General features: G+C 37.3%; 1 protein-coding gene across 1 annotated transcript in view; it reads left to right on the top strand.

Moving 5' to 3' along the window:
- The window catches only part of Lrrk2 (leucine rich repeat kinase 2), a 138,750-nt gene that overhangs the window by 114,522 nt on the left and 8,677 nt on the right, over positions 1-15,551 (top strand). Inside the window, exons 43-48 of the mRNA XM_059247707.1 lie at positions 2,590-2,760; positions 4,374-4,474; positions 11,239-11,433; positions 12,990-13,183; positions 13,695-13,767; positions 14,855-15,039. Of these exons, the coding sequence (XP_059103690.1) occupies positions 2,590-2,760; positions 4,374-4,474; positions 11,239-11,433; positions 12,990-13,183; positions 13,695-13,767; positions 14,855-15,039 (919 nt within the window). The remainder of the gene's footprint in view (positions 1-2,589; positions 2,761-4,373; positions 4,475-11,238; positions 11,434-12,989; positions 13,184-13,694; positions 13,768-14,854; positions 15,040-15,551) is intronic.

Raw genomic sequence — 15,551 nt, 5'->3', positions numbered from 1 at the left:
TTCCTGTCTTTTATTCTTTTATATTCATGATTTTCTTTTCCTTCCTTCTTCCCTTTCTCCTCCCTCTCTCCCTCCTTCTCTTCCTTTTTATCTTTCCTTCTTTCTTTGTTGAGAGAGGCTCTCATATTGTGTAGCCCAGACTGGACTGGAGCTCTTTGTGTAGCTGAAGATGGCCTTGAACTTCTGATCCTCCTGCTTGTATCCCCAGTGGTTAGATTATAGTTGTGTATAACCCTGGAGAACAAACCAGTAAGTTATAAGTACAGTGCCTGCACTCTAAAAAAAATGACCCCTCTCCCCTGCTTGGTTATCTTTATCAATACTTGTAAAAGACTTCAAAGTTCTGAGTAGCTCTAACTAAATGGGTGCACACTTATGAGAATGAAGAGATGATCCTAAATAGTGTCTAAAGTCTCCTTGGCTTTATGATCCTGTGGTTAGAGCTTATATCAGCAAATTTACCAAGAAAATAAATACACAGAAAATTCAATAGTCTAGATGGAAGCTTGATATAATAGATGTCTAATTAGTGTGTGGAGTGAATAATAACAGTTGGAAAATATTTAATACAGCCACCCAAACCCCTTTTAAACACTCAGAACGTAAACATAAAGATTGCTAGTGCATTAGCTGTGTGGGTAGCTTGTGATTTTGAGTGCTCTTAACTTTGATCTGTGTATTTGTGTATTGTTTGTGTGGATTTAAGGAAGCACATGACACAGGGGCAGGGAGAGGTTCAGTGGGTTCAGGTCCTTGCCACCAAGCCTGAAGTCCTGAATTTGATTCCTGGAACTCATAGGGTGGAAATGGAGAACTGTCTCCTGCGAGTTATCTTCTGAACTCCACGTGCATGCCATGACATATGTATGCTCCCCCTTCCCAACACAAATGAATAATGTAAACCTAAAAAAAGAAGGGAGCATATAATTCTTCCAGGGTTGTGCTGTTTGTAACATCTGTCTACAGGTGATACATGCACAGGTCAAATGAAATGTTCCAGAAAGGATCTGCAAAATGCCATTTAAGGATTTGAATTAGAAATACTGTGATATTTTGTAATATCATACCATAGTATATATACTTTATTAGTACTGTGTTAAAATTCCTAAGTACATCACATTTCGTTAGCTCAGGGTATGACTATGCTGTTACAGTTACACAGATATGAAAGCTAGCGTTTGCTCACTGTGATAAAATTCCTCAGAAAAATGTATGTTGAGGAAGAAGAGCGTTGGCTTCTAGTTGTGGAAGTTTCACTGACTCTGTTGGTTTGGACTGAAGTTAAGTGAAGTACACATGACAGAGGAGGCTGCTCGCTTTCTTGGCAGCCAAGAAGCGGAGGGGTAGGGGGTGGGGATTGGGAGGAAGAGTGGCTGGAGACAGGATACTTAGTGACTAATTTCCTTCACTCGTGCCCCACCTCCTGTAGACTCCACCCCTTTCCAACAATCAGTTCTGGTTTAAATCCATCAGTGCATTAACCCATTGAAGTAGGAGCCTTCCTGATCCATTTACTTCTAAACACTGTTGCATTGAGGACCCAGTTGTCAAGTCTTGAGCCTTAGAGGGACAATCCATATCCAAACTACGCTAGAAAAATACTTTTGTTTTAAAGAGATACATAATATTTTTAGAAATATATATTTGCAATGTAGCATATCAAACTAGGTGCATATAGATGGGGTGCATCTATAGCGCCAGCATTGGAAAAGACAGAGACTGACAGATCCGCCTGGCCAAAATAGCAGGCTTGGTAGAGACCCTGTGCCAAAAGACAGGAAGGCACTAAAGAAACACACACACACACACACACACACTCACACACACACACAAACAAGCACACAGAGGGGGAGAGAGAGAGAGAGAGAGAGAGAGAGAGAGAGAGAGAGAGAGAGAGAGAGAGAGAGAAAGAAAGAGAATTTGGACTAAAGGACTTTGATTTGTCTTAATGAATAGAACAATTAATTAGTTTTGTGGTAACAAAGATAAAATCCAAGGTCTCCAGCATCCTGCTGTATTCTGTAAGCTCTGCTGCTGGGCTCTGGCTCTGGCCTTATTTTTTTAGAAATAAAAATGGAGTTTTTAATTTCATAGGGTAGAATGGAATCCTAAGTTCTGGAAATAATAAAACCACTGGATTTTAAGCCATGTTAAAGTGACTTTGAGCCTAGAAGATGTCTCCCTAGCCCCACATGCCTCTTACCGTATAAATTTCTTTGCTGGTAACAGTTGTAGTAAGCAAAGAGAAAATGATAAAGGCTTTTTGTTTCCCTGTGAGGTTTTTTTTCTTTGATTGTTAGTTTCTGTTTAATAATTTATTATTCAGTGTTATCTATATTATCCTTCAGAGTTATCTTAGTGGAAGTATGAGATTTCATAGTAAAGATCAAAAGATCTGTTCTTCAAAATCAGCTGAAGGATGGCACCTGGGACAGGACTGCTTAATGACCATTTCCATTTTCAGGTGTCTCACTGCAGCGATGACTTGGCCTGATTTAGAGATCACCCCCCTACCCTGTTTCTTAGCAGCTGTCCCAAGTGAGGGCCCTGGAATTGGGCATATTGATTGCTGTATCTGTTTCTTTTCAGGGTTCCGGGCACCTGAAGTTGCCAGAGGAAATGTCATTTATAACCAACAGGCTGATGTTTATTCGTTCGGCTTACTGCTTCATGACATTTGGACAACTGGGGGTAGAATCATAGAGGGCTTGAAGTTTCCAAATGAGTTTGATGAACTAGCACTACAAGGGAAATTGCCAGGTTCGTTCTGTTTCATCTACAAGGAAGATTTTTCCTTAATGTCAGTGTCGTCGTTCACAGTTTGATGACTTTCACTTAATGCATAGATATTCTTAAATTTTGTGATACAATAATAAAAATCACACAAAAAAGCTAGCTATTCTAGGCTTAGTGAAATCCAAAGTGAGTATCGGTACATTTGGTATTATATTGGGAGGACATGGGAAAGGAAAATTACCATCAGAATCAGGCTTGTGAGTTGTAGTTCTGAAAACAGTTGTGGAATGCATGGTAACCTTGGATGTTCTCATTTGCTTGGAGTAAAATAATTCATATTCATGAAGAAATTTTTAATTATTTATGAATTTTGCAATAAATATTAATGAAAATTGGTGAACGAGTATTTAATGAGAGAAGGCTCATTTTGGATGGCTCCAAGAAATTCTATGACCTGTTATCTAGTTTTGAATGTTACTTCATCTCCTACTACAGGATTATGAGCTATTTCTAATACTACCTTTTCCTCCAAGATGTACTTCTAAGTGTACACTCAGGGCTGCTGTGGGCACTATGGCATTGACTACCCCTTTGGGCACCTTTAAAGTCTCTGGAAAAAGGAAATTTATTATTGTTGAACCGAACTCAGATGCTCCTTGACCATCTTTCTTATCTTACTTGTTAGCTTCCTAGTGCAAATGCCCTGGTCTCTGTTCTGCACCCACCTGAAGAATGGCATCCCTAGAGGAAAAATTAAATGCACCAAATCAACTCAGGAGACTTGAGCTCTAAATGTTTTCTCACTTTGAGTGTTAAAATCTTTTCATAGAAGCCATTTATTATATGAATAAAAGTGTTTTCAAAGTCTATTTATGTACAAATATCAAATGAAAATGTCTTTATTTCACTTATATTCATTCATTTGTATCTCTTTTTTATACCACTAAAAAGTCAAGACATCTTTTATTTGTTTTGGGGTGGTGGTGGTGAGACAATCTCTTATAGCCCTGGTTGATCTTAACCATTTTTTTTAATTTAATTTTTTTATTTTTATTTTGCAATACAATTCAGTTCTACATATCAGCCATGGATTCCCTTGTTCTCCCCCCTCCCGCCCCCCTCACCTTCCCCCCTAGGCCCTGGGTGGATCTCTGGGAGTCCAATTAGCGAGAATGAGGAGGGTTTATATGAGCGAGAATTGTTGAGACCAAGGTTGGATAAAGCACAGGGACAAATAGCCAAACGAATAGAAACACATGAACTATGAACCAATGGCTGAGGGGTCCCCAACTGGATCAGGCCCTCTGAATGGGTGAGACAGTTGATTGGCTTGATCTGTTTGGGAGGCATCCAGGCAGTGGGACCAGGTCCTGTGATCTTAACCTTTTAAGTAGCTGAGGCTAGCATGGAATTTCAGAGCATCCTTCAACCTCCCAACTGGTGGAATTACAAGCATGAAACTCTCTTTAGTGACCGCTCTCCTGAAGGTGACATTAACAAAACCAACCGTGTCATAGTAAATATAGAATTATGGAGGTCCGAGTTCCCATTGCATTGTTTGAACTTATATGTGTTGAAAATAAGCACATAACTTTTGATGTATTTAGTGTGCCTGAATAATCTTCTTTGTATTTCAGATCCAGTTAAAGAATATGGCTGTGCCCCATGGCCTATGGTTGAGAAGTTAATTGGAAAGTGCTTGAAAGAAAATCCTCAAGAAAGGCCCACTTCTGCCCAGGTACACTCATGTTAAAAATTTTTACTATTTTGTGTTGAACATCATATACTTGTGTATACTTACGTACCTATGCACATCATTTTCAAATATATAGTCAATCACATAAATTAACATGTATATACATAAAGTTAAAATAGTTACAATGTTATATATGATGTTATATATATATATATATACTATATAATGCTAATTATAAAAATATAATTCCTATAATCTCCTATCTGGGCACACACTCTGACCTCAACATCCCAGGAGTCACCATCATTGCTGATATGAGCAGATACACATATCCATATTTGTGTATGTAACCGTTATTGCTGATATGTACAGTTATACACATGTATCTGAGTGTATATATACTCTTTTATGAAATGTCTTTTTATTGTTGTACCCATTTTTCTATTTAATTATCTGCCTACAGATTGCATGGGAGAAAGACATTTTCATCTATGCTATTCTTTCTTGGATATCTAGAGCAAATTTTTCTTTTTGATTTTATGTGGCTTGCTTTATTGTTTCTCTTAAGGTGTCTTCATGAACACAACGTCTCCATTTAATAAGGACATGTTTAACATCTTCTTGTAATGTTTGTTTCTTTTCAAGTCACATATTAAGGGATTCTTTCCCTCAAAGTTATAAAAATATTTACTTATAAGTTTCTAACATTAAAGTTTTAGCCCACTCCCATCTCCTAGGGACTTGGCTTCTTGGTAAAGAACCAGGCTTTTCCTAGATCTTCCTAGCAGTCCCTCTCAGCCTTTCCTTTTAGCTTATCTCCAGTCCTTTGTGTCTCCACTGACCCCTAGAACCTCTGTCATGGACCCAAAGCTGCCACACTAGGCTGGAAGCCTAGTAGGGTGCCCTCATCCTTCTTCCCATCATCCACTTTGATCTCTCCAGACTTACTCTTAGTTCTGCTGTAGCTTGCCTGAGGGGCCCCTACTCCCTCTCCATGTCCTAGGGATTTGCCACTTAGTACCAGGGTCCCTTTATTTCTCCCCCAACTGCCTTGCTCAGCCTTTCTTTATAGCCCATCACCTTTCTTTTGGGACTCCTCACAGGCCTACAGACCAGCCCTTACCAGGGAGCCCAAACCCAGCATACTTGGCTGGAGCTTGGGCACCCCACAGCTACCAGAGTGCATTATGGTTCAGACTGGGCAACAGCAACCAAAGAATGCAACACCCACCCAAAAAAGATGAGACAAGATATCTACAGCAAGAAATATCTCAAATATCCTAACTCCAGATGCCTAGATCTCTCTCTCTCTCTCTCTCTCTCTCTCTCTCTCTCTCTCTCTCTCTCTCTCACACACACACACACACACACACACACACACACACAAACACAAAATAAGCAAATATGAACAACAAAACAATGTGTCTCCTTCAGTGGCCAGCAATTCTGTTGTGTTAGGCCCTGAGAAAAGCAGTTTAGCTGAAGAGTAAGACAAGGACTTCAAAATAGCAATTGCAAATATGTTCAAAGACTTTCGATATGAGTAAATATCTCAGTGAACACTGTGAAAATACAAACAATTGAATGAAACAATAAAAAATAATTCAAGAAATGAACATAGAATTTAACAAAGAAATAGAATTGCTAAAGAAAACCTAAACTAAAATAAAACTGGCAATGAAAAACTGAGGCTGTCAAATGAAAGCCTCAGTGTTAAGCCTTATCAATGGATTAAAAGAAACTGTTAAAGTTTAAAAAATCCAGGTGCAAAACATTCAGGAAATCTGGGACAATATGAAAAAAATCAAAGCTATAAATTATAGGGAAGGAAGGAAAATAAATCCAGGTCAAAGGGACAGAATATATTTTTAACAAAATCATAGAAGACAATTTCTCCAACCTAAGTAGGTACAAGAAGAATACAGAACACTAAAAAGACAAGACTGGAAAAGAAACTTCCCATAACACATAATAATCAAAAATGAATATATAGAAGAAAGAAAAGATAGTAAAAGTGTCAAAGGATAAAGACCAAATTAAGTCAAACTAATTGGAATGACACCTAACTTCTCAATGGAGACTCTGAAAGTTAAAAGGACCTGGAGAGGCATTTTACAAACTTTAAGAGACCACAGATACCAACCCAGTTACTATACCCAGCAAAACTATCAATCACCATTGACAGAGAAAGAAAAACATTTTATATTAAGAACAAATTTAAGCAACTCAGCTTTATAGAACATGCTACAAAGAAAAATTCAAAAGAGAAGATTAACTATACCCAGATTATACAATGAATGAATAATCCCAGAACAGTTAGTCTCAAGAGGCAGGGGGAGTCCACACCACCAGGGCAACATAACGAGGATTAATAAAAACTGTTCTTGACTAACTCTCAATATTAATAGTCTCAGTTCTCCCAATTAAAAAAAAAGACACAGATTAGATTAAAAAACTAGATTTATCTTAATGGGTCTACTTACGGATCTAACATAATGACACATTTGAAATCTCTAGAAAGACAGGAAGAAATAATGCCTAAAAAAAGTAGACATGAAGAAATAATCACTCGAGGCTGAAATCAATGAACTAAAACAATCAAAAATGATACAAAGAATCAATGAAGCATTGATTCTTTGAGAAAATGAACAAGATTGACCAACCCTTTGTTAAATTAACCAAAAGATGGAGATAAGAGTCAAATTAATAAAATTAGATATAAAGAGGGAGATATTACAGCAAACATTGTAGAAATTCAGAGAATCCTAAAGACGTACTTTAAAAATCTGTACTCTATCACACTGGAAAATTTAAAAGAAATGAATATATTTTGTGATAATTATGACCTACCAACAATTTAAACAGACCCATAACCACTACTGAAAGTAGAAGTAGCAATTAAAAGTCTCTGAAACAAAAATTGTCCAGGATTGGGTAGATTCTATGAAGGATTCTACTAGATCTTTGAAAAAAGACTAACACCAATGCCATCTAATTTATTATCTAAATTATTCCAGAAAACAGAAGGGGATTCAGACAGGAAAGGAAGAAGTCAAAATATCCTTATTTGCATATGATACATAAAAGTCCCTAAAAACCCCAATGGTAAACATCTGTAGCTGAAGAAGTGGCAGAGTATAAAATTAGTGCACAGAATCAGAAGTTTTCCTGCATACAAATGACAGACTGAGAAAGAGATCAAGGAAACCTTTCACAATAGCCTAAAAAAATATATTTTAAGATAACGCTAACCAAGGAAGTTAAATACTTGTATAATTAAAAACTTGAAGATACTAAAGAAAGAAATTGAAGGAGACACCAGAAAATGGTGATATCTCCCGTGCTTATGAATCGTAGGATTAATGTTGTGAAAATGCTGTCTTACCGAAAGCAACCTAGAGATTCAGTCCAACATCCATCAAAATTCCAAAGCATGTTTTCATCGAAACTGAAAAAATATTCAACCTCAGAGAGAACCAGAAAAACCCAGATTAGCTAAAACAATCCAGAAGATTAAAAAAAAAAAAAACAAACAATACCCCTTGAAGTATTACCATTTAGGTTTCAAGTTGTATTGCGGAGCTACAGTAATAAATACTGCCATAAAAGCAGACACATTGCTCATAGAATTGAAGTGAAGATCCAGACTTAAAATACGATACATCTACAGACACCTGATTTTTGACAATGAAACAAATATATATATATATATATATATATATATATATATATATATATATATATATATATATACTGGAAAAAACATATATATATATATATATATATATATATATATATATATATATATATATACTGGAAAAAACTAATCAATATAGATGATGAAGATTTTATTTGGGCACAAACTCTATTTCTCTCTGTTTGAAGATTAAGTTGTGTCTTTGTAACAGAGCCTTATCATCAGGTTATGGAGAGTAGCCAATAGCCTTTGAAATAGCCTGTGTTGTTAGAGGCGGTCTATGGAAGTCTTTAGGCCAATGACTCAACAAGCTATAACCAATTCCTGGTACTGGAGGTTTTATTTGGTGGCATATGATGTCAACTAGAGTAGTACTAGTAAGTTCAGTAACTACACTAAAGTTCCTTTCATATATGTATATATTTTAGGACATTTCTACAGTAGTGGTTTCCAAATGGCTTTTCCAAAGGCCTTTCCTGTTAGTGGACCCTTCTTATATTCCTTCCTTTACCCTATCTTCCCATCCTCCCTGCCATTTTCTCCTCCTATTCTAGTTTCCCATTTGCCTCACCATAACACTATATTCTCTTTCCCCTTCCATGAAAGATCCCCTCCTCCCATTTGCTCCCTTACCAGCTACATAACCTCAGTTTGAAACACACATATCTCGAGATTAAAAGCTAATATCCACATATAAAAGAAAACATGCAATATTTGTCCTTTGCATTTGGGTTACCCCACTCAGGATGGATATTTCTAGCTCCATTCATTTATCTGCAAATTTCATTTTTCTTGACAGCTGAATAATATCCCATTGGGTAAATGTACCACATTATCATTACTGACTCATAAGTTGATGGACATCTAGTCTGTTATTAATTTTTGGCTACTATGAATAGAGCAACATTGAACGTGGTTGAAAAAGTATCTCTATAGTAAGATGTATAGTCCTTTGATATATCCCAAAGAACAGTATAGTTGGATCTCATGAACTTCTATTTGAAGCTTTTTGAAGAACCTCCACACTGATTTCCATAGTGGCTCTAACAATTTTCAGTCTTACCAGCAATGAATAAATATTTCTCTTTCCACACAACCTTTCCAGCATGAACTGCCATTTATTTTACAGATCATGGCCATTCTGACTGGGGTAACATGAAATCTCAAAGTAATTTTAATTTGTATTTCCTTAATGGCTAAGGATGTTGAAAAATTTTTAAGTATTTCTAAGCCACTTTTGTTTCATCTTTTGAAAACTCTATGTTTGGTTTACATCACAACTTTTAACTGAGTTATTTGTTTCTTGATATTCAATTTTTTATATGTTTTTATATATTCTAGATATAAATTCTCTGTCAGATGTGTAATGGGTAAGGTTTGTTCCCATTCTGGTTTTTGTTTGTTTGTTTTCTTTGTTTGTTTGTTTGAGACAGGGTTTCTCTGTGTAGTTTTGGTGCCTGTCCTGAATCTCGCTCTGTAGACCAGGCTGGCCTCAAACTCAAAGAAATCCACCTGGCTCTGCCTCCCGAGTGCTGCGATTAAAGCCGTGAGCCACCACCACCTGGCTGTTCCCATTCTGTAGGCAGTTACTTTGACTAAATAATGCTGTCCTTATCTATACAGAAGCTTTTATCTTCATAAGGTCCCATTTCTTGATTGTTGGTATTAATGCCTAGGCTACTAGTGTCCAGTCTGGAAAGACTTTTTATGTGCCAATGAATTCAAGCCTACTCTCCACTTCTTCTTCTGTCAAGTCAGTGTATCTGGTCTTATGCTGACATTCTTGATCCATTTGTAGTTGAAGTTTGTACAGGGTAATAATATTAATCTCTTTTCTGTTGCTTGAGTTTTCCTGCCTGGCCCACAGTCAGGGCAAATTTCTTTCACCTGCCAGTCCCACAGCCTCTCAGACCCGACCAAGTAAACACAGAGACTTATGTTGCTTTCAAACTGTATGGCCGTGGCAGGCTTCTTGCTAACTGTTCTTATAGCTTAAATTAATCCATTTCCTTTAATCTATACCTTGCCACATGGCTCGTGGCTTACCGGCATCCTCACAAGCTGTTTCTCATCGTGGCGGCTGGCAGTGTCTCTCTGACTCAGCCTTCCACTTCCCAGCTTTATTCTCCTCCTTGCCCCGCCTATACTTCCTGCCTAGCCAACGGCCAATCAGTGTTTTATTAATTAATTAGCAACACATTTGCCATACATCCCACAGCACTACATTTGCCATACATCCCACAGCACTTTTCCTTCTTCTACGTGCAGCCATCAGCTTGATCATCACCATTTGTTGAAGATGTTCTGTTTTGTTTTAGTATAGTTAGTGACCAGTGCAATTGTATGAACTGTATATATTTATTCCTTATCTTATCATAGTAAAATTAGCATATTATAACTACTGTTTCCCTTCATCTGCATTTCATGGACTCCGTAGCAACCCTGGGATTCTAAAGTGTAGGATAGAATTGTAAGCCTAGACTTAACTATTTTATCTTTAAGTACAGTCTGTATGTACTAAGGAAGATAAATAACTCATCAGATTATCTAAGCCAGGCATAGAGAGAATAAGGGATTTTCTTGAGGTGTCATGTGTGGTAAGTTTAGCTGTCCCTGTTCTCTTCCTAGTATTCCATCTCCTGGTTCTGTTAGCTTATAGTGTACTCACTGGTCCCCTGTTCTCTAGTGCTTGAAGGAAAACTCAAATGCAGGATCTAAAGATGTTTTCTAAATTGTTAACAAATCTTGGATTTTCATTTCCTTCAGCTGATAGAAGTTATACTTTGTTTCTGGCAATTAATGTGTCTCTGAAATAAAGAATTGACCATATAAATTTGGTTCAGTTGGCACTTTTGAACTTTGCATGTTAAAAGAAATACCATAGCACATATACAGAGAATATATACTGTGCACAGTATGCAAAGAGTATATATTATGCTTGTTTTTAAATGTGATTTTTATCTATAATTTGGACTATTGTACTTAATGTTCTAGATTATTTTAACCAAAGCCACAGGTTTTGCTTGATACAGCTTTAGGATACATTTGATCTTTAAGGAAGAAATGTTAACTTGATGAATGCTGTTTTGTCATTTTTTAACTTTCTTAGGTCTTTGACATTTTGAATTCAGCTGAATTAATTTGTCTCATGCGACACATTTTGATACCTGAGAACATTATTGTTGAATGCATGGTTGCTACAATTCCCAATAGCAAGAGTGCGACCCTCTGGTTGGGCTGTGGGAACACTGAGAAAGGACAGCTCTCCTTCTTTGACTTAAACACAGAAAGATACAGCTATGAGGTAAATATGAATTCTCTTTAATATATCACACACATATATATGTATATATGTATATAGAGATATAGATATATACATATATATATGTGTGTCATGTCAGTATCTCTGGAAACAGAGCCAGAAACAGCCATTTTATTAGTATGAATTAAAGAGTGACAAGCTTGGCAGAAGATAAAGGAAGCTGAAACAGAATAAATAGCTTAGAATAAAAGATGTGGTTCCTGAGGAAGCGGAACCTGGGTCTCTTCTCTCAAGGGCTCCGGAGTGTGACCAGCACTGTGGAGTGTCCACATATAAAAGGCCAGACAATCAAGTATCCACATACAAGTGCCAGGCTATCATCAGGTGTCAGGTTGTCATCAGGTGCCCTTACACCAAGGCCAGGTGTTCATTGAGTGTCTACACAAAGGGCCTGGTGGCTTTTGGGTGTCTGTCTACACAATAGGGGTTATATGGTCATTAAGGGCTACATACTAGGGGTTAGACAGTCATCGTGCATCTACGTGTAAGGTGAGACATTCATTCTCCAATGTCAGTTGGAAATTAGCAGCTGTCTGCTTAGAAGTGGGACTGTGTAATCGTACTTCTTTGGGTCTGTTGGCAGCCAACACTCCCAGTAGTAGGGAAATGAGCAAAAGAGATCTGCATATAACTCTTACTAGATAGATCAATAGACTGGCAAACAGATAAATTTGTAGAGTTAAAATGTAACTTGATATTTTGACTATTGCCTTGAAATATTTCACCAGAGCTTATGCTCAAGATTAAAGAACTCTTTCCTATGATCTTGATGAAGTAAGAATTATTTGGAAAAAAATGATTTTCAATTTTTAATTTCAGATTCAGGTACATTCTGCAACTAGGTACACAAAAATCTTTACCTTCTATTATTGAAAAGTGAATAAAATTGGCATTGATTGTAAAAGTAAGTGCACAAAGGTAGCCAGATTTAAGTACACTGATGTAGCTCAAATTCTAATTGGTTTTAATAACTAAAACCAGGAGTCAGATATAAGGGTAAATGCTGAAAGATCAGAGGAGTGAAGGAGCCAGCCACTAGAGAGACTTCTTACCTTTACTGAATCCTCAGGTCAAAGGGGCAGAGCTCGGGTCTCTTCTTTCCTTATATTCTTCTTTCCACCCATCCATATCACTTCCTGTCTCCCCCTCCCTAGTGCTAGGATTAAAGGCTGTGCCTCCCAAGTACTGGGATCAAAGGCATAAGATCCCAAGTGCTGGGATTAAAGGCATGAGCCTCCACTGCCTGGCTCTGTTTCCCTTTTCGACTGGATCAATCTTGTGTAGCCCAGGGTGGCCTTGAACTCCTGATCTTCATGCTTCCTCCTAAGTGCTGAGATTAAAGGTGTATATTAACACTGCCTGGCTTATATGGTTAGCTAGTGCCTAGCTCTGCCCTCTGATCTTCAGGCAAGCTTTATTTGTTAGAGAACAAACAAAATATTACCATATATTGATAACAGGATATTGTCATTCTATACAAGATCTGGTAATTTAAAGTAAGATCATGTCGTCTAGAATTTACTTTCTTTTCTTAACAGGAAGTTACTGATAGTAGAATACTGTGCTTGGCTTTGGTGCATCTTCCTGATGAGAAAGAGAGCTGGATTGTGTGTGGCACACAATCTGGAGATCTCCTGGTCATCAATGCTGAAGATGAGACAAAGAGGCACACCCTTGAAAAGATGACTGACTCCGTTACTTGTTTGTATTGCAATTCCTTTGCCAAGCAGAGGTAGGGTTGTCAATTAATTGAAGGAAATTATATTCATTTCGGGTGCTATCAGAGTAGGAGAAAGATATCAAACTCAGTTCCACTGAAACACATGTGGGAGAGCTTTAGGCAGAGGGATGGGTGAGTGTTGTAGGAAATATTGAAGGATACCGTGGGCGGTGGCAGGGCACTCTTAGGGTGAATCCACCCTCTGTTTTTGCTAATGTTCCTGACTGAAGGTAGGTCCCTACCCTCTCCCAGAGACTGGTAAATGGATATGTATCTTTCTTGTTGATTGCACATTAAAAGGATGGCTCCCAGTCATTGGGAAAGGCTTTCTGGTGCTAAGAAATGGACACAAGGCAGGGTAGGGACTTCTCCTTCCAAAGAAGCCGAGGTGGACTGTGGGTTGCAAGGATCACACAGGCAGTGAGTGCTTCAAGGAGGGTTTAGTCAAGATGGGAGAATTTAAAAGGCAGGTTACTCAAAACAATGTTATTTTGTAACAATTTCAACACTTTTTTTCTTTCAGCAAGCAAAGTAATTTTCTTTTGGTGGGAACTGCTGATGGTAATTTAATGATATTTGAAGATAAGACTATTAAGGTAAATGTTGAATGCATTTTATATAAAAGTGTATTTTTAAAGACTTGGTTTTACGTATCTCTCCCCCTATGTAATTATCAGATCCCTGACAACAAGCATTATACATTTCACCTGCTATCTATTTATTGCTCCATGAAATTTAGCCTATAATAGAGCCTTGAAAAAGAAAACTTGCTGCTCGAGTAAATAACTTGCATGAATGAACTGAAGGCAACAAGAAGTGAAATCTTTTTTGAAATGATAGAAATGGAGATAATTCAATCTGTATGAATGAAGTAGATCTCTCGTATCAAAGCATTCCAGGAAAAAACAGACCCTGAAGTTTGCTGTGCTGGGTAGCAGCTAGAGGCATAGCTCAGTAGAGAACGCAATGAACATTCAGGATGCCTTGGGTTCATTTCCCCAGCCTGACTCCCTGCCCGTCCTCTTCCCTCCTCACCCCTTCCACATGAAAAACATCTGGCATGCCATTGATGTGTTCTTCAGCACTGAAGATGTCATTCAACCTCCTGTTCTTGAGACTCACTTAGTCATTACAGACTCTATTCCTTCAGCAATTCATCATGGTTCCATCTATTCAATCAGCTCCCTTCCACCTCTTGATACTTAATTTTTAGTATCTAAAGCAGTAGTTCTCAACCTGTCGGTCACGACCCACTTGGGGGTCCTATATCAGATTTCCTACATATCAGACATTTATATTATGATGTGTTACAGTAGCAAAATTGAAGTTATGAAGTAGCAATGAAATAATTTTGTGGCTGGGGGTCACAATACCACGAGGAACTGTATTAAAGGGTCACAGCATTCATAAGACTAAGGACCACTGATCCAAAGAAAAATGGAAGCAGATCTGGTGAGCAGGGTGTTTTCCTGAACAATCTTTGCGCAGGGAAGAGGTTGGTCATGAGGATTACAACTTGAATGGCAGTTTACCTGAACCAACCCCATCTTGGTAGAAACTTTGAAAAGTGTGTCTTGTCTCAATTCCTATTTTAGTATCATTGATCATTTAAGTGGAAAGCACTTGTGTAAAGTGAAAACTTGCCCAGCACCACATCATGCACTCCATCTGCTCTCTTTACAGTGTAAAGGAGCTGCCCCTTTGAAGACACTCCACATAGGTGATGTCAGTACCCCCCTGATGTGCTTGAGTGTGTCCATGAATTCATCTGAAAGGCATATCACGTGGGGAGGATGTGGCACAAAGATCTTCTCCTTTTCCAGTGATTTCACCATTCAGAAACTCATTGAGACAAGAACCACCCAACTGTAAGTTATTTTTATTTTATATAACCAATTCATCATTCACGCATGTTTTTTCTTTAGAATCACATTAAAAAGTCATAGACAACATTGATACTAAATATCATTTGAAATGCAATATTTGCCTATTATAAGATGAAATATTCTTAATAGAAAATGTAACAAATTCTAGCCATTGTAGTAGCATTAGAATATTAGTTAATTATTGCTAAATTTAGAAATTTGCAATTAGGAGGCAATCAATGACTATAACTAAAGCTGTGGGTTTTATATACAATTATTTACAATTATTTTAATTATTAATTATAAAGAACTTAGATTTTTAAGATAATAATTTCTAGATTTAATAATTGGTTATCAAAGTTATGACCAAGTTAGTGACACCAATTTCAAGCAAGAATAAAACTAGATAAGCCTTGAACTAGTATATTGTTCACATTTTTAAATTTTTATGTTTTTTAATCTGTTCTTCGATAATTTTATGCATGTATAAAGTACATTCTGGTTACTATCACCCC

This window comes from Peromyscus eremicus, chromosome 20, assembly GCF_949786415.1.
Source record: "Peromyscus eremicus chromosome 20, PerEre_H2_v1, whole genome shotgun sequence".
Lineage (NCBI taxonomy): Eukaryota > Metazoa > Chordata > Mammalia > Rodentia > Cricetidae > Peromyscus > Peromyscus eremicus.
The sequence above is the reverse complement of the archived record's forward strand: the minus strand, read 5'-3'. Positions and strand labels throughout refer to the sequence as shown.